Below are 24,078 nucleotides of genomic sequence, written 5' to 3'. Positions count from 1 at the left end.
CCAAGTGACCACAGCCATCCTTCAATGACTGCTTTACATGTCGGATCAATAAACCACATGGAGACAGGAGATGTTTGCTATTGGCGTGAAGGGGGGGTGTCTGTATGTGGACACAAGGTAGAGTGGCATACAGGGATAAGAAGTGACACATTGCAATGGCTGTTTTTGCCTTTTATGAATGCCTCAATGCCTGGGCCAACTTTGTTTACAACATTTAGGCTTCCCTAATGCACACAAAGTGTCGGTGGTGTCTGTCAGCTGGTGGCTCCTCCACAAAGGAAAAATGGCATCTAAAATGTGATCTCTTTGTTCATTTCTGTTTTACCACCTCTCTTGTAGCCGTAATATTTCTTGTTTAAGTGCTTTTCCCTTCAAACGGTTTTATGGCCTGCTTATGCAGGCACCTTATGGCCTTGATGTTTTCATGCCGCCATTACAATCATCATAATTTAGTGGTAATTAAGGAAATTAGGTCAAATAAAATCAAGGCCACCACGAAAATATATAAATCTCCATTTGGGGTTTTACAAAAATCAATCCACTTAACAATGCCCTCCAAAACACCAGGTGGCGCTATAACGTCACACTGCCACTCTAGCTAATTTATTATAAATCAACCATGTTTGCATACATAAACATGTGATTTTAATTTAATAAGCGTTTTTGTACTGAATGTACTTTAGTTAAGTACATTCAGTATAGACTTAAATAAAAGAATACATGATTTTATGACAAATGAATAAATACAACGAGAAAATGATGATAACAAATAAGCAAAAAAAACCAAGAAATACAACAGTCCACACATTAAAAACTATATACTGTAATAATAACAGTTATAATCAATATGAAATTTAAAAAACATATACAAAAACTTTTTTAAAGTATCCTGAATATTCAGTTGCAGAAAATGTACTTGTTCTTGGCCAGAGATGTAAAAACATGAATTAAATAAAATTGTATGTGGGGAAAAAAAGCCTTTATTATATTAAACAAAACAATTGATTTAAATTCACGTAAATGCCTTAAATAGAAGGAGAGGACTGTGCAGTAAAAAGCAAGAGAGCTGTGTTCCTTATATTTAGGGCTTTTGAAAAATGTGCTGCTTTTGAACTGAAACGTCTTTGCTTGTCAATGTGGAATTGTGAATTCAAATTTAAGTACCCAAGAAGAAGCCTCCCCTTTGCAAATGAAACGTGCATCCTATAAGACAATACATATATGAAGGATAGAGCGGTGCAAAAGCAGCAAACAGGAGAGCAGTGTGACGTTTAATAGCCCTTGATGTTGTTAACAACTTGGGGAGTGGGGGGGGGTTTAGAGTGTTACAGGAAATGTGTGCGTGAGGGAGGTAGCAGTGGAGTTGGAGGCACCTAAAGGGGAGAATTTGGAATGGGCATGGCAAATTTGGAGAAGCAAAAGACAGACATAGACATGACGTGAATGTCAGAATTTGGAAAGCAACCAAAAATTTGGGGTAAAATATGCCTCAAAACTGACATAATGAGACGTCAATAAATCTTGCAAGCTTTCAGCAAAGCAAACATTTAAAACTATCGCCAATTGAGTGTCGCTTGCATGATTTGTTTGATCATTATTCTATGCCAAATGCCCTTTCTGACAAAACCCTCGCATTTATCCCGGCTTGGGACCAACACTGGCGAGCTACAAGTGCTTTTTCTTTGGCTTTTTTGTGTGGGGTACTACGACAAACGTGTATCGGTGATGGTAAAAAATTGTTACATGCATGTCTGTCCTGGCTGCAGAGAACAATATAATATGTCTTGACAATAATGAAAGATATTTCTGCTATATTTAATCTTTATGTGAGGAGACTCTCCTCCCAGGCACACACGGTAATCCTACATTCTTAGATTTGTTACAATAACACACACCCATTATTTACACATTATTACGCATTTTTAGACTTAATGGCTAGTAGACAATTTATTATTTTTTAAGGTTTAGTCTACAACTTATTTTTACACTTACAATTACGTACAGCAGCTGGGTGTGATGAATTCCACAAGTGCTTTTTTTTGGCCTTTTTTTTGGTTTTTGTTCGTGGTAGTAAAACAGAAGGGTAGCAGCGGTGGCATGAAAGTATTACATCCATCTCCGTCCTGGTTGCTCAGTACAATATGGCCAAACCAAACTCAATCATTTCGTATTTTTAACTCCCATGTACACATGTTTTTTCATGCATCATCAGAGTTACCGTCAAGTACACTATTTCTTTTTTTAAGGTATACTATGTTTGTTAACTTATTATTACACTTACAATTATGTATAACAGTTGAAAAGTGCACTGCATGAAGTCATGAAGTTCCTCCACACGTGTCAATAAAGGTTAAATAGTTTTTATCTTATTTTGGTTTTACATGTTTTTTATGTAGAGTGGTTGACTTATTTTTACACCTGTATGACAACTCATTCGATACCAAAGCCGTAGTTATACGTTTTTATAAACCGATCCCAACAACGTATTTATACGTCTTTTACGTTTTTTTGCGCGAGAGGCAAAAAGAGGTGATGACGCAACTCTCCACTAATGGATATCATTTCAGAGCAATTTTAAGCCGTAAAAACGGCCACAAGGTGGCAGACGTGCATTGTGTATGTGAACAGTAAAAACACACATGACAGGAAGGAGGAAGTGAGAGAGTGTGGAGGAGTGTAGCGTGCAGAAGGTTACACATTGTAGGGAATTTTTTACGCATGCACACGCATGCACACGCATACACATGCGCGCACACGCGTGCACAAACATACTTCAGTTTCAAATGTGACAATTGTAAATAATTCAGGGTGTTATATTTGTAAATAAATTGTTACTTGGATGCAAAACAACCGCCTTTTTGTGTTGTTTATTGTGTAGATACTTGGGTTGTCACAAAAGCAAAAAATATTTGCGTCAAAGTAAAAGTTATGCTTGAAATGTATCCTTTCACAAAGAGCCGTTTTTCTCCCTTTTCTACTCGTAGTTGATATTTTCCTGAAACTTACCTATGTTCTACTGCTGATTACTAAAGAACAGAAAAAGGTAAAAACAAACTTTTTTTCTGATCAAAGATGGGAATCTAATCTTTCTTTTGGTATATAGCCATAGAACACAATATTCTGTGTGCCTTGAAAGATCAGTCAATATGGCCTAAAATGGCTGGTATGGAGGGTTTGTCTTGTGAAAAATGACTGGGATTGAATGAGTTAATAATGTTAAAATCCTACTTAAAACAGTTATTAAAGGTTTCATGATGAGTTCTGAGTAAGAGCGTGCGCATATGTTTGTGTGCATTCGATGCAGATAAATAGCCGCCTTAAATCAATTTCGGTGTTCTTGGACGTGTCCCTAGCACATGACAAAAGCCACAAACAGCTCTATCGCCAGCTGGAGACCCCCGCAAACAAGCGTCCTTTGTCGATTGCGACATTTACTCGCAACATTTTGCCGTGGCAAAACCCTTGCATGCATGGCAGCCGTGTGGCAATCGGGTAAAACTGTGACTTCTTTTTTAGTGTCCATGCGGTCGGATGTCGTGTTATTTGTGGGGAAGTGACTTGTTTTGGATTCATAAGGTACCAAAACTCAGAATGCACACATTTTATTGCAAAATCTCATTTGGTGGTCCAATAAACAAGTTTAAAAAAGAAGTGACATCAGTAATTGAGTCGCTGGTGTTTTACTTTGATTTAAATGCTGTGTTGGCTGCATCGCCTGTTGGCTACTCACAAAGAAAAGTGTGAAAATAAATGTGGCTTATTTTAAATTTGATCGAAAAAAACAACGGCTGACACGTAAGGCGTTGAAAAATACAAAAAAAAACCCTGACGATTTTTCAATCAGTGTTATAACCATAGATTTAATCAATTATGCTGTACATATATAATAATATACATATTATTATAATTTGAATATTTTTAGATTTATTATATATTATTTCTAGCTATTTAATAATATTGTATTTAACAGCAACTCCAATAGGTTGTGTATTTCTTGCAGCAATATTAATCAAATATGCTGATAATAAATATTATATTTATTATCTGTGTGTTTTTTATTAAAAAATGTATTATTAATTATTTTATTATAGTTTCTTTAACAGCAATTCCAGTCATTTCCGTGTATACTGCTGCTGTTTTTGTTGTTTGTTTTTTTTAAAGAAATTTTCATCAAATATCCTGTGGATATAAACCATTATGTAAAATATTTTCTTTTTATTATGCAATATGTGTTATTATTATTTTTTTTTTATTATTATTTAATTATTTTATTTAAACGCAATTCCAGTCATTTCAGTAGAATTGTGAATTTTCGCAGGCTAGAAGAAAGACATCTGCTCTGTTGGACTAATCCTTTCTGGTCAGAGGGAATTTGTCAATTGGGAATGTATAAATAAACTTCCCAGTGAACACAGACATTGTTTAGCACATTCGCAAATTGATTTGGGATTAAATGAAGCATATCTGATTCCTGTGGTATGGCACGCTATTAATTTTTAGAAATTGTGGTAATTTATCGCAGTAAATGATGGTGGTAATAATAGCTTAGTCTAACAATATGTCTGAATTTTGATGTTTTCACTAGCACTGTATGTGTAAAACTCGCAGCATATTTTGTGTCCTCACCTCTGGCCCGTGGGATTGTAAATTTCATTGCTCTGGCAACCGCTGATGGTGATGGGGTCGAAGGACTGGAAGGAACGCAGGCCAACCCCGGAGATGGCCACCAGGCGAGAGGCGAACATGACCAGGATGGCCTTGGTGTGATAGAAGGCCACCGACAGGTCATGGCTAACTGGGATCACCAATGGGTTGGTACGGCAGCTCAGTCGCCACTCACCTGTGAAGAAAACACACAGAAACATTTCAAATATGTTTACCAAAGCTGAGATAATCAATCGCAGATTTATCCAGGATACCAGATCCACGCAAGAGGTTCCAAGGCCTAAACATTTGTTACACGCGGAATCTGCAAGGAAACCAAAGTACTTCTCAGCTAGATCTGTCAGCCAGTTAGTGATATATAATCTGTAAATACAGTGCAGCACAGCCTTTGGCTTGCACGGCCCATGTCTAGCGATAGCACCGAGGAGAAGCCAGAGGTTGAAAAGCCTCGTCTGTCATTGAAAATCCCCGTTTGCGAACAAACACTTGGCCTTGGAAATACGTAAACGGACAAAGACAAGTGGATAAGATTTACGCAGTGAGCTGGCAGTGTTCAGTAGAGACTTTCATTTACTAAAAATAAATACAGTGGAACCTTGGTTAGCGTCATTAATTTGTCCTGGAAGGTCTGACTCTGAAATCTCACATTTTGGCATAAAATTTTAATGTCAAAAAACAAAAACAAGCTAACCGGGGCAGACGGTAACCGAGGTTCCAACGTAATTCACATTTTTCAAACTATTGCTGTCACACTTGTCTGCACCACTGCACTTTCCTAAACAAAAAAAACATACTGTAAATTCGGGTGTATAAGCCGCACTGGTGTTTAAGCCACACCCACTTCATTTTTGTACATATATAAGCCACACCGGTGTATACTGTAAGCAGCGTCCACATCTGGCATATTGTGACACGTGCACAAGTCTGTCTTTATTTGACCAGAGCCAATCATGAGCTATGAAAAAACTCACGACGATCTTGTCAACTTCTTGACAACTAACGATCTTTACAACTTGGAAATTGCAGGTCATTACTTAATATAGTAGACTGACTCACAGTGTCATCTTACAAACAACACTAATCTCATCACATAGCAACTTAACACTCAAAAGTTATACCCCAGAAATATATAAAGATGTACCAATACAAGTTTAAAATGAAAAAAAAAAACAACATTTTAAAGTTTTTCCATAATGTATTTGTTTGAGTAAAGCATTTAATTGGAGGACAAGCAGCATACCAAATGGATGGATGGTGCAGCAATGCTGCTTTTCTCCACCACAGATAGCCAGAGGAGCCGGAGCTCAGAGCCCAGAGGGAGGCTGATGTCATTGCAGCGCCCAAATGAATGTGTTGCTCAGATGCAATGCATTGTGGGAAAACTTTAAAAGAGTTGCTTTTTTCCATTTCAAACTCGTATTGGTACATGATGTATATTCTTCAGGTATACCTTTTGAGTGTTAAGTTGCTGTGTGATGACTTTAGTCTTTTTAGTGAGTCAGACTGTTATATTGTTATACTGTTATATATAATGACAAGCTTGTTATGAGTGCACTGATAGCTTGTGATTGGCTCCTGCTAAAGAAAGAGGTACTGTTTCCTCACTGACTCGTGAGCGGCACAGTATTCATACAGTATTCACAGTATTCTTAGTTATTTTTAGGTTTTTTTGAGAATCGTATTTATTGGAGAAATACCATCTAGCAGTTTGCAGTTTTTTTATGTAACATTTTTTTTTTATTCATTAAAGCTATTTACACAAAAGCTAAGCAGTTTTATGTTTTGCATTTTCTTCCCTTACTGTACCAAAAATGTGCTGACCCATGACCTTAAAACCGATGTACGCACCGAACCATAATTATGCTGTGCCGTTACACCCCTAATGTGTACGTAAAGCAGGTCTTACCCAGGCTATGGATCCCCTCTTTGGTATCCACCAGCTGAACGGTGATGTTACACTGAGTCTGGTCGATGTAACCCGTGCCGTCGGCCGCCAGGTGTATGATCACCGCTGCCGCAACCATCGGATGAGAAAAGTGGGCCTGGATGAATATAAACAAGGAAACAATTCCAATAACTCAAACTGAGACTGTGCTTCGAAGTCAACTCTGATGGTAAACTACATCACAAATGCTATGTGGCTATGTTATGTGGTTCTCTTTTATTTCTCCCATAAATGAAAACCTAAAACTTAATGTTTCATGAAGGAATCCATCCATCCATCGACATACAGGCAGGACTTAGCAACTGATTGGTCATAAGTCATTGAGAATTTATTGATTATAAAACTTTGAGGAATTCTGTAGTAGATGTATTTATGCTAGCATGTCTTCCAAACCATTTTGAGCACAACCCAGAGAGGGCGCCACAAATGTTATTACTCTACATATAGGTATAAAAGCATACATCTATGCAAGTATATATGAGCAAAACAGAGATCTGTATACTATATTTTCATAGTTAGCACTCAATATATACATTAAATCTATGTGGTATTACCTTGAGCCAGTAGTTTGGGTATCCCCATGAAGTCTTGTGGGCCTCACGACAAGGGAACCATGCGTATTGGGACACCCCGTCTGAAAGGTCAAATACCTTGGACTGACATGTCTAAAGAGAAAGAGAAGCACAACATACAACTTGTAGTACTCCTTCAAATGGACAAAAATAAATAATAAACACAAATAATAGGTCCTTGTCTATGCTTCCTATGGGCAGTATCGTTTTTAAAACGTCATACCACACCTGCCCACTAGGAGGTCTCAGAGGGTTTCTACCTTTCCGGTGACAAGAAATTTGCTGACGCTTGTTTCGTGACGAAGCAGGTCAAAGGGTCCGCCTTGTTTCACATGTCAATATTTGCTTCTATAGGAGGTTGACGCACATTTGCTACTAGATACGTCGTCAACATACAAAAGGCGACAAATGGAGCAGATACAAAGCTGACGGAAGGCACATTTGCCAAGGACGGCCGGTTTCGCCCGCTGTCCTGAGCTGGTGAAATGTGACACTGGTAACCGGAGATTTTTGCTACTGTAAGATTCTGCCACCGTGGAAAAACTGTCCCGACCACCTATCTGCCCGTATATCTGTCCCCTGAATCTGTTGACATAGCCTCTCTGCTCACAGCTGACGCAGCAGAAATGAGAATTCCTGTGAGAATTTTTGCTGGAAGAGTCCCATGACGGTGTGATGCAATACGACAGTTTGTTGGTTGTTGCATAATTGTTCCTCAACCTGGTCGATATATTTTTCCAAGGTTGTGCGTGTTTACGTAGCCTTAAAGGTCACATGATGCAGAAGTGACTTTTCAATGATGTTCCAAATGTTGCTAGAGCCTGTTTATGAGCACAAAGCGTGTGAACAATCTATCGCTCTCTCACTCTTGGTTGCTCCACTTTTGAAAGAAGATGCGCTCAAACGGTCGCTTTTCAAGTTCCGGCTTTTCATGACGTCACAAAGGAAAAAAACTCCAAAGAATCCGTCAGTCAACTACAAACATGGGATCTGTAAGTTTGATCATTTTTCAACAGACTAACTTAGCATCATGTTGCTGTTAAAACGTGACTGTATTGTTAGCACTGTAGCGCACATAGCTATGCTAGTGTATGCTAATGTTTGTGTTGTCCTGCCCCACTCCTTAATGTTAAATTCTTGTATGTAATATATGACATCTATAAAAGTAGAAAAATTGCACAATAGCACTTCTTGGAGACACACACTCCGTCAGGGACAGGCGTGGACAAACACAGCTCATTAGCATGAAAGCTACAAAAAAAATGACTTTACTAAAAGCACTTTTTTTTGGAAGATTTTGGACAACACACTTCCAAGACACTATCGTGGGACCTCCAAGACTAAAATTGTTGAAAAATAGGAGAAAAAAAAAACAGCCATCCGTCTATGTGTCCATCCATGTCAGTCACTCCTGTTTGCATTTCGTTAGTCCTGTCTCTGTTTGCTCAGCTCATTTTAGGATGCTTTCAAGTTCAATTTATGTATTAGCGGGGTGCGGAACGTTCGGTTCGGTGCAGCTGCGTACCGATTTCCCACACGATACACATTGCAAGCAATTTGGTTCCATACTGCACCAAAAATTAACCAAACCATGACCTTAGAACCGAGGTACACACCGAATACGGGTGCAAAAACAAAAATGTTGCGTTTATATGTATAGTCATCCCTTGTTTAGAACAAAGTATTTTTGTATTTACTGCATAGAAAGCCTATTTATGACTTTCTACAATAAATATGTTTTTTAACATTATTAGAGCCCTGTAGACATGATGTAACACCCCTATAATCACCTTTACACTCCTATTATTCTTTGCGCAACACTAATGCGCATGCTACTGGATTACTGCAGAGACACGAGATGGTTGCCACTCATGGCAAGCTACCAACCAAACAAGTTAGCCAATGTATTTGGAGTGGTAAAGAAGGACAAAGTAGGAAACCAAAAATGTACCACTTCCACACACAATGGGACGATAACTTTGTTTCACTCTCTCATGTCGGACACGTCTTGGTTGAATGGTTTAATGTAACAATACTGACACCTAGTGACCAGAATCCTACATATGAGTTGTCTTTCAATATTTTTGACAAATAATAGGCCGGAGTCAACCACAAAACAGAGATTATTTATTATTAATTTAAAAAAAACTTTGGCAGAGCGAGGGGGTGATGTTAAAAGAGTGATGTAGCGAGGGACAACTGCATCCCCATAGAATTTTTTTTTTTTTAAATACCATCTAGCCCTCACAGTGTCTGCAGAGAAAAATTCCGGTCCTTGGACAAATGTAATTGAAGACCCCTGGTGTAGACTTTCCTTCCAGCCACTTTGTGTGTGAACAGCCAGGCTGGCCCTGAGTACCACATCCTACAAAGCTAAGGTCTACTAATGCCTCTGACAGTTACTTTGCCTCCAGGGGTGGGCCGACTGGTCAGTATTGATACAGTTTGACTGTGATAGATCACAAAGCATCTGGTTTTCATTCAACCCTGTGTAGTTTTCCTCCATTTTCTCATTTTTATTCAGTGGAGTGAAAGACTCATGGCAAGAGAGAACCTGCCTCAAATTTGTCAATAATAGCATTAACTAAGCAGATGTTTGTCCAGTGTTGCAGACTTCCAAATTGGTTGCCGTGGAATATTATTAATAATTGTTTCCATGTGGTTTATTACTCAACTCCTTATAAAATGACTGCTGTGAAAATGTCTACAGTCATGTCCTCCCCTCGATGCATTCACCAACAAACGTGCATTTTAACATCCCTGGGGAAACATTTTTGGGAATGTGTCCACCAGTACAGACCATAAGATAAACACTTTAATTAAATAATAAAAAGAATAAACAAGGAATGTTTCTCCACAGTCATAGCTACTTAAGACACAAATGCATCAAAGGAAGCTGTGAATGTATTCCACATTTTGGTTTAGCCCGTAATTTCAGATAAATAGTTGTGTAAATGTCAGTGCCGCGGTTGTAAAATCTGAGTTTTGGTCCATTGATGGCCCATTTAACTGATTGCAAAGCCAGTGAGTCAGTCTTGCTAAGACAAATGTTGCACTTACTGCTGTGGAATTTGATTTTTTACTGGTTGTAGGTGTTTTATAAGCTGTGTTTCGTTTGATAGTGAGGACTGTTTCTCATTGAACCTGTGTATTGATGCCGACGTGGCATTCCATATGTCTGTCTGGTCTGGACTGCGGCAATGTGCTTTGTTGATATAAAATGGAGAAAAAGATCTGTCGGTTTTAGCTTTGTTTCAGAATAATATGATCTGTATCTGTATGTGAGTGAATGGTGGTTTGTCTAGATGTGCCCTGCGATTGGCTGGCGACCAGTCCAGGGTGTACCCCACCTGTCAGTTAGGATGGTATCCAGCATACCCCCGCGACCCTAATGTGGATAAGCGGCATCGAAAATCAATGGATGGATATCTGTTTGTGAGTGTATGTGATAGACACACACAGAAACACACTGTGGGACCTCGGTTAGTCATCCGACTCTGTGGGAAGGAGATGAATTGTGAATGGTGGTCACACCAGATACTGACTGGTATTCTGACCCCAACCCAATACCGTAAAACTGCATTTTGGAGTGCCTAAGGCACACCTGTGCAAAAATCATGCTGTCTAATCAGCATCTAACCGCGGTTATTTGCGCTTGCAGACCACTCACCAGAGTTAATTGGAGCATTTGCGGTACTCATGTTACACAAACGCGAAACCAGAATATGGTCTGCAGAAAGCTCAACAAAACCAATTTTAGGAAAACAAAAGACAAGTCAAACCACACTTAAATGAGCAAACGTCGACAACAAGCAGAGACCAGCATACTGTATGTCATGAATAATTTCACAAAACAAATGCAACAAACTTGGCACCATTTGAAAGCTAACACTTGTCCAGGTATCGTTCCTCTTCTGCTAAAACTCACTAAAAGATCAACCTGGTTTGTGCATACCCAGTAGCATGGATTCAAAACAGTATCAACCAAAATCTTCCTGATACTTTGATGCCAAGATCATCCGTGTGGACGTCCGTGAGAGCAATGCTCAGCAGGTACCCGCAACCCATCATAACAGTTTACCTTGTTCGTCATACTAATGGATATTGGCAAACACATTGTACATCCATAATACATAGCTAAGAAACAGTTCATGTTGACTGTACAAGTGATTTGTGAAGACGTTGGCTCAAATAGAAACAGTCTAGTTAATATATCATGGCAAATACCCTAATTATTGACTTTCTTAGGAGTGGCGTAGCATTCTATGGAGAGGGCTTGCCAACATAAAAACAATCCCTTTCATGCAGAACTGTGTGTTGCTTACAGTATATAAAGCAGAGTAAAGAAGAGACGATCTAAGTGGAGACAGAAAACACATAAATATGATATTCCTTCAACCCAAGGCTTCACAATGAGAGTAAAAGCCATGAATGGTTAATTTTCTAGCTGCATGCAGTATATCACACAGCATGATCCGATGTTACTGTCTTTAGTAACCGTGGTCCTCCCTTTCATCTGCACTCCTTTGCTCTAATTATACACTTATCTACGCACAGTTTTTCTGCTCAACTTCCTCTCCTTTCGATTCCCCCGTTTGGCTCCACATTAACGCTGCTGTTAGCCAAAGCGGTGTTTAACAAACACTGGTGGGTGCCTACAGACTTAGTAGGTATATCTTGTCAGACCAGCCAGCTGCTAAAAATTAAGACCACATGTGACGGTTGTTTTTTTTTCACAGCAAGTGGACACATAAAGTTGCATGTTTGATATTGGAACTTTATGATAGCCGAGAATGTGTTGCAGGGGCGTAATTGCAGAGATGTGTGCAGTTGTTCATGCATACAGACAAAAGTAAAGATTTATAGTTGCTGATTTCGAAACATGCGGCCAGTAGAAGAGGAAAAACAACTTCCACATCCGCAGTTAGTCACGTCAACAGTTTATTTAGATGCTGGTGAAACAATTAAGACAGAAAAGAAGAGTAAAGCTCTAAAATGGGTGATAAAATGTGGCTTAAATGTGGCTTGATAGTGTAGTGGTTCACAAAGGCCAATGCCACATTCACAGTTGTCCTGTCATTGCCTGGCCACCGGTGCAGTACTGTGTTTCAATACCTTAAAAAAACATTTCACTCTCTAACTGCATGTGTGTGAAATTAATTCAAAGGTTGTATGCGTGTCATTAAGAAATCAGGAAAGTAAATTTCCCCTTGACGGAAGAAAACTCCCAAAAATGGGAATTATATGACGCACTTTAACATTAGGGGTGTCCCAATTGAATATTGATATCGGTCCAACATCAGCAAAATAAACGAGTACTGGATTATATCGGCCTGCATCTAAAATCTCAGACATAGGCACTCCGATTCAAGCAGTCCATTACAGACTTCATTCCAACACTTCTATCAAGCAGCATGCAGAGCCCAAGTGATCACAGCAACAGCATGTGCTAACGTGCTAACAAAGTAGCAAGGTGTAGGAGTGATGTCGGCAGTATTTTTTTGTTAAAGTCCGGAAAAAAACTTGCACGTTTCCTGTGGTGGCACAGAACCGGGGAAGTTTAGTACGACCAAGCTCACTGCACATTTGAAGTAGCATCACAAAAAAACAGCATAAGGATTTTCGAAAGACCATGGAGACAAAGAAACAATCGTCTGGCTCCCTCAAACAACCAACGCAGCCCGAAAAATTTGCAAAGTATGAAAAAAAAAATGGTTAGTGGTTAGCATGTTGGCTACATGCTAACCAAGACCTGGGTTTCTGGGACCTGGGACCTGGGACGACCCGGGTTCGAATCTCCACTTCGGAATCTCTGTGTGGAGTTTACATGTTCTCCCCGTGCGTGCGTGGGTTTTCTCCGGGTACGCCAATTTCCGCCCACATTCCAAAATGCATGTTAGGTTAATTGGCGACTCTAAATTGTCCATAGGTATGAATGTGAGTGTGAATGATTGCTTGTCTATATGTGCCCTGCGATTGGCTGGCGACCAGTCCAGGGTGTACCCCGCCTCTCGCCCCGAAGTCAGCTGGGACTGGTTCCAGCATACTCCCGCAACCCTAATGAGGATAAGTGGCATAGATGATGGATGCATAGATGAAAAACTCCCAGGAGACAGCAAATCGTCATTAGCTACAGAAGAAATGATAGGCCAATTTATTTTGCTCATTGATCAGCCCTTGTTGTTGGTTAATAATGTTGAGAACTACTGTTCTCTGTTTGAGTAACATCACTTGATCAAACCTTTTCTAACATTCCACACAACAAAATAATAATAAAAGTACTTATGATTCATGCTAATATCGTACTGGAGCAATATCAGTATTGCCTGCCCTCAACAATTTAACAGTCTTGATTGACTTTTCTTCCTGACGTGAAATATGGGATGACAAAAAATTTGTCTTTTTGCTCAGAAAATCCCAACAAAACTGTAACAACATGGCTTGCTTTTAAATATAAATGAGCATGGTTTAACTTCAGCAAAAGTAGGTTGTTACTCAATGACCATCGGAAAACGTGGGTTCCAGGATGACACCGGATGAGCATCTCTACAAGCTGCTTAATGTAGTTCTTCATCAATGTTCTTCCAACTCCCTTGTATTGCATCCTGGCCCCAACTGTCCCAAGTGTGCTCCCTTGATGATACATCATCACGGGCATACCAGTTATAATCATGCATATCTGCTGACTCTTCCCCTTGTCTCTCAGCAGCAGCATTGCAACTATAAATATTCTGCAAACTGACTGCCCCTGCTGTGATATTACGACTGTTTTAATCAAGCAATCAATTGAAAGGTCTGCTAGCGGTGGGAGGCAGTATTTTGTAGTACCCAGACAAAAGGAGGGTTAGGATACTTTCTTTGCATAAAACTTTTTTTACATTTTGGCTTATCCATCCATCTGTTTTCTATGCCGCTTATCCTCACCAGGGTCGTGGGGGTATGCTGGAGCCTATCCCAGCTGACTTAGGGTGAGAGGCGGGGTACACCCTGGACTGGAAACCATTCAGTCTAACAAGAGAAGTGCTCATTCATGCAGAGACCAACAGCAAGGTGTACAAATCACAATGAAGCAGCATTAGAAGAAGACTACTCACATTTCAACAAATCTGGCTCTATTGACTCTAAAAAAAAAAAAAAACGAAAAAAAGAGTAGACCCTGAAAATCGTAACTTTTAACAACAACTGGACTACAAAATACGCTTAAGTTTAGAAATAAAATAGCCGATGTGTTTACTTTGTAACGAAGTAAACAAGGAATATAACCAGAAGGAATATGACCTCTCTGACCTGCACTTTTAGATGAAACATCACAACTTTGACGTAGTCCATCCCCTCGATTACAACAGGTGGGGCTGTTTTAGATTTTTTAATTGGGACCAGTGCAAGACTCTGGACTTTAGCGGCTTGCTGCTACAAAATATGACAAGTATACTACTGCGATTCAAATGCCCCCAGTTCTCGAGGCTGGAGGTTTTAAGGTTTTCTACGAGTGCAGAAGGACAGCGTTTGCCACAGCACCGTGTACATCATCCACAGATTTTTTTTGCGGTCTAGTCTTCAGATTCCTTGTGACAGATGCGAATTTGAAGCATGAAAAACATTTGGAAAGAGAAAGAACAAGCAACAAAGTAGCACCAGTTTCCATGCACTATGCCCTGGTTTACCGGATTGCTGGTGAGCGCCTGGCCTGTGAGGTAATGTCCTGTCACCCTGTCCCACCCTTAGCTGCTGAGCCTTACCATCTCATTGGTGCAGGGGGGGCTAATGGCGGTGACGTCGGTGGTGGCCTGCTGAGAGCGAGGCCGTTAAAGCGCTAACGAGAGGGCAATTATGCAGTTTACTTATGCCTGTCTCATCAGGAGGGAGACTGGGTGGTAGCGAGCGTAGACCGCAATCTAACATATAGGGTGAGCATGCGATGGCGGCAAGTTGAAAACAGATGGGTCTGCTGAGAGGATAAATGTCCCTCAGTCAGTGGTCCCCCCCCTCCTCTGTGTTGAGCAGAACAAGGCCAAAACCTTGCATATTAACAGCTTGAAAATGTTATGTGGGGTCAACAGTGCCACGAAAAAAAGCACAGCGACCGCACTGAGGTTTGTGCATGGCAGAGCCACAATAATAATTGAAACGGGAAAAGCAAAAGGGGGAAAAAGGAACGCCATCCCAGAGGTTTCTTTTTAATGTTACCACACGCTTATGTCACTGGCACGCTGCCTGACGAGGTCTGTGCGGTTTGAGGGAATGTTGGCAAAGGGAGGCCGTGCCAGAGGAGCTGGCTTTCCTCTCCCGCTGAAAGCAAGCAGCTTGGCTACTGTCGGTTTTTTTTGTGTGTGCGTGTGTCGGAAATGTGAGTATGTGCTCCGCAGTAGCCTTTATACAGGACTTCCGCTTGCTTTTTTTGGGTGCTGCAGGACAAAAGTGGGCCACCTATTTTCTTCCCTTGCTTTTCATAGCCATTTGTTTGCTTGTCTATTTTGTCTGGATTGCACACAAAGCTTCCAGGCTGTGTTTGGTGAAGGTCTATACTCTGCAGTGATCTTGGATGCACGTGAAGTTGCTTTTTTAGTTTAGTTTATGCCGTCACGTCACCGGTTTTGAAACCATTCCCATGTAAATATGCCTGTGAAATTGATATTCATCCTGGTCATTGCACACTCAGGCCACTGAATTGGTCGCAAATGGACTATCCGGGTTGTCTTAGAAGACGTTTCGCCTCTCATCAGAGCAGGCTTCATCAGTTCTTCTTTAGTCTTTGACCAACAACTGATGAAGTCCGCTCCGATGCGAGGCGAAATGTCTTCTAAGACATCCTGAACAGCCCAGTTGCGATCGATTCAATGCCCTGAGAACATTTACATAAATATAACAATTGTTAGATAACGTTACTTCTTTGACAGAATCGTTGCGTAAATAGACAAGTTAGCTTGTTAATTACCTTAGTAGCTTCGGCTAACTATGCTACTTTACGCCATTTGTTGTTGTTTTTTTTTTTAAGGTTTACTCAATTCAATTTATCTTTCATGTCCAGCTAGTAGGTTTTTAATTTATACCTTTATTTTTGAAGATATATCTGAACTCATACTATTAAAAAAAAATTATTTTATTTTTTCTTACTATATTAGACCAAGTTCCTTATCTTATGTCGTATAATATGTACTAAAATCTCAGCTATATTACAGGAAATAATCTTCCAATAGAACAGAATAGAAAATTTGACTGCTCAAATGCCATTTTAATTGCTTCAAGCGTTTTGGCAAAAAGGTCAGATTTGACTACGTATTACCATGTTCATCCAAATAGAAGATGACACCGTTTTTGGAAAAATATTTATTTTATTTTAAATCAACGTCATTCAAATAAGAACCTGTATTTGCTATTACAGCTATTATTTCTTAGCTGCTTGACAGCTATTGACTAATGACAGCTTCATCGGTCACCATTATCTACAAAATTTCCATTTCCCAACTTTTGAGACACTTTTTTCCAGCGCAAAGACTTGGACTTGTTATTAGACTTGGATAGTTTTTGTTTAGAAATCATACCAGAATACGTTGAGGTAAAAAAAAAAAAAAAAAACTGCTACAGAACGTATGTACATGTCTGCCATAAAAAACATGTTATGCATATTTGCCTACGTGTTTTTGTTGATCCTTGTTTTTCACCTGTTTCACGTGATAATATGGCATTTTATCCCAGCCACATACACCTCAAGACAGATGAACTTCATATAGAAACACTTTCTGGCAGCGTGAGAGAACTCAAATGTTATCCCCTTCTGTCGCTTATGTATAATTAAAGGTCGCGTTCTCAAGGGGCGCCCGAGGGGTTGCGTCAGAGATTGCCTGGGCAGCAAACATCTCAGGAGAAATCACCTGCCTTGCTGCTTCATCTTAAATTTGAATGCACATGAGCCTCAGAGCTATACATGCAAACTATACACACCAAAAAAAACACTCTTTAGTCATCAGGGTTGCTGTATTCCAGTGCATGGTGGTAGGAGGACATTGTGTTCTGCTCTTTGAAGACAACGGTATAACATTTCATTCCCCGTGGCGCTGTTCTATAACCTTGCATGGAGTCAAGGGTGTGTTTGAGTGTGTCTTTGCCAACAATACAAACCACTTTCCTTACAGGTAGACACACGAGATACAGGATTTGACATCCTTAATGTACCATCATACGTTCACCAGTGTCCATTTGAGGATTTTACGAACAACCATTTTCACTGCAGCTTTTATTCAGTGACGTTATTCGTTTCCACCAAAAACAGCAAGGACTGTCAGTCAAACTAATTCCGCTTACAACCACTAACCCCATCTGTGCCTCCATCTGTCAGCACGTCTGACTCCCTGCATTATTCTAGATGCCACTTCAAACGCATCATTACGTGTTTCATTCACAAATATGAAACTTTCCTGCATGTTGCCCTTTAATCACGTCTTTGGTTTTAGTTTCGGCAGGTACTGTTAGCTTTAAATGTAAGGAAGAGCGGGTAGAGTCTAGCTGGAAAAGGGCCGGTACTTCAGAACTACTTTCACATTACATTTCATACAGGATCAGTCAGATCAACAGGGAGAGGACAAAATTAGACGTTCCAATCACAAAAAGCCCTTAAAAGAATTCAGTGTTGGGTTTTTTCAATTGTTTGAATCTGTGAATTCTGATAAAACTGCAGCTAGGACTGCATAAAGTCTATACCACCCCCCCCCCAACATGTGCAGTAAAGTGGTTCTAGTCCTTATAATAACAGATAAAATAAAATATAAATTAAATTAAAAATTCTCTTGGAGATTAATAAAGTATCGATCTAACAAAAAAATAGTAAAATTTCATGTAATGTAATATAAATACTGCTACTCTACAACTAGTAATAACAACAATAATAACAGAATAATGCACTGCATAGTGTATATAAATATAAAATATCATATATAAATCTAATTATCCATCCATCCATCCATTTTCTATACCGCTTCATCCTCATTAGGGTCGCGGGGGCATGCTGGCTTCGGGCGACAGGCAGGGTGCACCCTGGACTGGTAAATCTAATTATTATTATTTATATATTATTTATTAGTTGTAGTACTAATAGCAGTAGTAATATATATATATTTATTTAAATGGAAAAAATAACCCCACAAAATATACCAGTAAAATACCTATATAAAAGCAATACATCATAGAAATCCAAGTTAGCATTATAAGTGTATACCGTATTTTCGGGACTGTAAGTGCCACTTTTTTTCATGGTTTGGCTGGTTCTGCGACTTACACTCCAGAGCTACTTATAGTCCGGAAAATACGGTATGCATCAATTCAGTGTCTATTTCTTCCCTTTGAAAATGAAATAAAGTTTTGTACCCCGGTTTAGTTTTTTACAAATTAATGAATAATAATAAAGACATATACTGTAAATATAAAAAATAAGTGCTGAACAACAACGCACATGACACTGCAAGGGATGATTTAACTGAATTAGATTGTGTAATACGTCTTACAGGACTTTGATATGTTGTCTATGCAGCATTTACTGTACTTGGATCGTCTGCGATATCCTCAGCTGCATGAGATTTTACAAGTTACACAAAAACAAATAAATAAAGACGCATGTTATCATGTCAAAACTTCAATAATTACGATAAAGGGATGTGGTCCCTTATCGATTCGGTTGCTTTAAAGTCAAAAATGTTGAACAAACATACTCCAACACACACACACACACACACACACACACACACACACTGCACTGGAGATTTCGTGCCGAGACACCATCTTTTTTTTCTCCTCAAGTGCCTTCTTGTGCTGTTGTTGCCTTTCTTGCATCCGTAAAGATTCCTATCACGGCTGCCCGCCTCTGCTGCTCACTTTTTTGCCGAGACACACACACGGCATCAACACTGTCCTGACGGGACATCAAACGCAACTGATCCACAAAAGCCCACGACAGAACTTGTTTACTAGATGGGAGGGAAATGATGTCCTATCCTCAACAAGCTCATTCAGAATATAAAAAGACAAAAAAGAAAACGTGCCGTCCCATATCAGGACATCTCTCTGCAGACGTTTATCAAAGAGCTTTGAAATGAATCCACATGGGATGAAGCGAGCTATTAACAGGACAGGTGACGTGGTGTAGGTAAAAAGAAGAAAGAGGTTCATTAGCACAGCCAGTTTTTCAAGTGGTGCTCATCCATCCTGCAGAAAAAAAGACATATAGAACCCATGCCAAGAAGCACTTAAGATGTTGAGGTACATGTTCGTAATGGGTATCTGTCACAAGGAAACAAACAATGATACATGGATACGGATGAACAGAGACAGCGTTATAACACAGCAATGGAATTGCCTTAATTTATAGTAAATTTACTGCACTGGGATTAGGGGAATGAGTGACATAGATTGAGAGTGTACCTAAAGCAGAGCGTTTTGAACCCAAAGAACCTTTCCACAATGGCAGCTTAGCCATCCGGGAGAGGGTCAACCTTAATCTCATTTATGCATGGTCACTCAACGCTCTCGACATGGCCCACATTTACTGCTCAGCCTCTTTAAGGAAACATTTGACTGAGAGGAGTAAGGCTTGGGATAGACTTAATATATCTCACACAACTTTTCAAGGGACAGGTCTTTTGAAATTAAACTTGGACATACGTTAGAGTAGTAAGTCTACAGCTTATATAGCAAAATAAGTCAACACGCAGACATTGTCTAAACAGCTGGCAATGCAGTACCAAAATAATTGTGTCTTGCCTACAGTCAATCATGGGGATGGTAGCGTCATGGTCTGGGGTTGCATGAGTCCTGCGAGGGCTGGGGGAGCTACGATCCATTGAGGGGAAACATGAATTTCAACATGTACTGAGACATTTTGAAGCACAGCAAGGTCCCAGCCTTTGGAAAACAGTTTTCCAACATGATAAGGAGCACAAACACACCGAGATGACAAGTGCTGTACTGAGGAAGCTGAAGGTGATGGATTGTATGTCCCCTCCAGACCTGAATCTAAATGAGCACCTGAAGGCAACCTCAGGCAACCTACGTGTGGCGCTGTGAACAGATACGCGGACGGAACCACGTGACACAACAAACCGTAGAAGAAGAAATTATGCGCAAAAGTCCGTCGTCGTCAGCTTTTCAAGGCTCGTGGAATTACATTTGTGTCATTTTGGGAGTATAGGATAAGAAAATACTGGGAGAATGTCGACTGTGGCGAATCATGACACTCGAAATATTCAGACATGTTGGCTTGTCATCAAACCTCACTTCTGGTCACTCGACAGCGATGAGGTGGCGGTGGGTCGGTGACGTCATCGTTCTTGTATTGCCCGTCTACACGGCAACAACAAGCCGATGTTTTCAGATCTTCCCACTCTGGAAGCCGTTTTAAAAAAATACCGTTTCAGGTCACCCAGAAGGTTTACGTGTGGATGAGAGGCTGAAACAATAAAATACCTGTAATACCATAACACCATAATTCTGTGTGAATAGCCTGTGACTTGTCTAACATCCACCAGCTCCACCAGTGATGTCATCATGGAGGAGTGGAAGAGGATTCCAGTAACAACCTGGTGAATTCCTTGCCAAGGAAAATGAAGGCACTCCTACATAACAGTAGTGCTCACACTAAATATTGACACTTTAGACAACTGACATGTTTACTGTGAGGTCTACTCAATTGTATTGCCAACTATTTAGACAATAATGGCTGTGTGTTGAGTCAAGACAAGGTGCACAGTGACTCCTCTAAAGTATATCCAAGTTTCATATCTATAGTAGTATCGGTTGAGAAGTTACTGCCACATAACATGTGGAATCCTTGGTTTAGTTTGGACGCTCTGAGGTTTGCAAAGAAGAGACAATGAAGAGAATGCATAAGGAGTCCAAGGAGATGGTTTTATGTCCAACATGTCAACACTCTACCTCCACAGTATGTGAGGCTTTTGTGTCTACTTGATACATGCTTCAGAGTAATGATTTGTGCCATCGGTCCCTCTTTTCAACAGATCAATGCTTCCGCCACCCTCGGGTGGAATCAATGGCGTCTTGTCCCGTCTTGAAGAAGCATTACCTTAATGAGAGCGGCAAATTTATGCATCCGTCACAAACGGGAGGAGGCGGGGGGGGGAATCTAATTAAATGTCCCAATCTTTGAAATGACTTAACTGGCAAAGCGGCAAAAGAAGTTGTTTGGCAAAAAAAAAATAAAATTATGTCAATTATGGATTAAAATAAGATGGTTGGTAGATGCTTTTTTTTTTTAAATACATTATACAATATTTCTGTTTTATTTAATCATTTATCTTTAATCTCTTTTTTTTACATTAGCTATTTTACATAGCTATTGTTACTCATTCTTTTATTATTTTTCTCTCTTTTTTAGATATTCCTGCTCCTTTTTCGGACATATTGTATTGTGGAAGTGTCAGAATGTGATCATTCTCAATGTAACTTTGTTTTGTATGTCCAAACTTGACCATTACCACAGTGTATAAGACCTACCTTGGTAACAGCAGGGTATCCAGCAGCCACCTCGCCTGAGCAGTAGGGTTTCTTCTCATGGGAAACATCTACACTGGAGGCCCACTGGTCCAGGAAGCCACTGGGGGTGTAGAGCCCGCAGTCTCGAACGCCGGTCTCTCGCTCAAAGTCCTCGCAAATGCCATCACCATCGTAGTAGTAGCACATGCTTGGCTCCTCTGCAGCAGAGAAGAGAAGACATCAACCTCTCATCACCACTGTGGATCATATCTCTATTCAAGATGTGGAGTAAGAGAACATAGGAAAGAAACAAAAGGAATGAATTAAAAGTGGAGAGTGATAACACAAGGGAGAAGAATGCCACGAAGACACAGCCAATCAGTCATTTTTGCAGATATCCCACCCGTGGTTCAGGTCTGGAACTGGAGGCCTGTGGTGCTTGGAGGAGAATAGGCCACACTTGCTCCCAGCCTAAAGTTGTGTATCAGACGGTGGGGTTCCATTTTTGGGGGCGGGAGGGGCCTATTCTGTGCCAAGTTGGCCAGGGCCGCCTCCTCAAAATTCCAGCCCTCCACAGCATGGCCAAAAAAACGAAAGGGGCTAGTGAGGGGGCATATGGAAAAGAAGGGAACAGCAAGACGGAGACAGGAGGAAGCTCAAAAATGGACTTACGAGGGCTAGAAACCGAACCAAAAGTAACAGTCCAAGAACATTACTGCGGGTTCAGAGAACCAAACGTGTAACCAATGAGGCAAGGGGAACGTTGAGGGAACCAAACATGTAACCAACATGTAATGTTTTGAAAACAAAACAATAACTTCTGCAACCAAAACCTAAGCCAACGTAAGAGTCAGGAAACATTACTGCAACGAAAAGCTAACATAATCAAAACGTTATGGTAAATGAGAAACTGTTAATAGAGCAGCAGGGGTAATACGAACAGAGGGAAGGGCCCAAGCACTTTTATGTCGGATACCTGGACCAGCCAGGACACCTCTTGTAATATCTACTAATGGATCAAGCTAATAACTTTTACGACATACAGTATAATATCCCAGGCATGTTAGGTTAGTGTTCTTATCTACTGTATTCATTGGTCTCTCCAACTTGACTCCACATTTTGAAGTTGTTTTATATTCATTTATATTCAACTAGCCAATGCTGCTAAACAAAAAAACGACAGTGGAACCTCTAAAGCTTGTACGTTCTCAACCAGTTCAAACCATTCCAACATTGGAATGTTTAACACTCCAAACATTGCTAGTTTTTCCACAATCCCTCATTTTCCATTGTAAAATGACTGGAGAATTAGTATCAACTTCCTTTCCCAACCAATTTACACCATTGCAAATTCCACATTCTTTCTAGATCTCAATTCTTTTCGTAGCATGTTTCTCGTTTTTATTATATCCTATATATGGGAAACATTTTAAAAAATAAGAATGCACTGGAGAACAAATATTAATGGGCAGTGGTTTGACTTTAGAAGTTCCACTGTATAAATGAATATAAAACTGCCTTTAATGTGCAACAACAATAATAATGGTAAAGTAAATAAAACTACATATCTGTAGAGGGAGACAAAGGGAGCAGACAGAATGTGCCATCACTATATTGTCCAAATTCTGTGCATGACTACAAAAACACACATACACACACCCTTGAGCCCTGCAGTTGGTGGAAAAACAGCACGGCCAATGCAGTCATCCAACAATCCGACAGAAATTAGAAGCAGCCACTTCACAGAGGCTCCCGCATGTATGTGCGTGCTTGCATGTTGCGTACATGCATAAACACACATGTATGGTCACAACAGGGGGAGACAGACATGTTTTTCTGCAGGGGGATTGGAGCAAGAGAGCAGCACAGGAAAACCATCCATCTATTGGTGAAGAAGAATGTCGGATATGCCAGTCACTCAACTATGTAAAATAAGATGAGTCACCCTTTAGGAAGCGTAATGATTTCCAGACTTGTTAAAAGAAGGGCAAAGCTTTTAGGGTGTTGGAGTGTGTATGGACTTGAAAATATGAACATTCATTGACTTACCAACACAGTTGAAGAAAGCCTCTTTCTTGCACTGACTGGAGCAGCCATCACCATTCATGGAATTCATATCGTCGCACTCCTCTCCTTTGGAACTAAAACATCAGGAGGCGGTTAAGGAAACATCCAGACGGAGACACGCCAAACAACATACAACACGTCATGGCGGAGCTCTCTGTATATCCACAACTACTAGGAAAACATTGTTAAATTAAAACCAAAACCGAGCATTGTTGTTTTTTTTGTAAAGGTCTTGGACCTCATTAGACGACCTTTTAAAAACATAAATTTGGCATAAATTTGCTGACTATTCATGGGAAAATCATTCTAACAAGTCAGTATTATAGTCAATCAAATATATGCAGGAGTGAA

At 40.1% G+C, this 24,078-nt stretch overlaps 1 protein-coding gene across 1 annotated transcript in view; it reads right to left on the bottom strand.

Moving 5' to 3' along the window:
- pappaa (pregnancy-associated plasma protein A, pappalysin 1a) overlaps positions 1-24,078 on the bottom strand; it is a 111,295-nt gene that overhangs the window by 36,246 nt on the left and 50,971 nt on the right. The window contains exons 9-13 of the mRNA XM_054756995.1: positions 23,710-23,801; positions 21,682-21,878; positions 7,165-7,275; positions 6,572-6,707; positions 4,627-4,840 (exon numbers count right to left, since the gene is read on the bottom strand). Of these exons, the coding sequence (XP_054612970.1) occupies positions 4,627-4,840; positions 6,572-6,707; positions 7,165-7,275; positions 21,682-21,878; positions 23,710-23,801 (750 nt within the window). The remainder of the gene's footprint in view (positions 1-4,626; positions 4,841-6,571; positions 6,708-7,164; positions 7,276-21,681; positions 21,879-23,709; positions 23,802-24,078) is intronic.

The sequence above is a fragment of the Dunckerocampus dactyliophorus genome, chromosome 17, assembly GCF_027744805.1.
Source record: "Dunckerocampus dactyliophorus isolate RoL2022-P2 chromosome 17, RoL_Ddac_1.1, whole genome shotgun sequence".
NCBI lineage: Eukaryota > Metazoa > Chordata > Actinopteri > Syngnathiformes > Syngnathidae > Dunckerocampus > Dunckerocampus dactyliophorus.
Note: the sequence above shows the minus strand (reverse complement) of the source record. Positions and strands in the feature narration are given on the sequence as shown.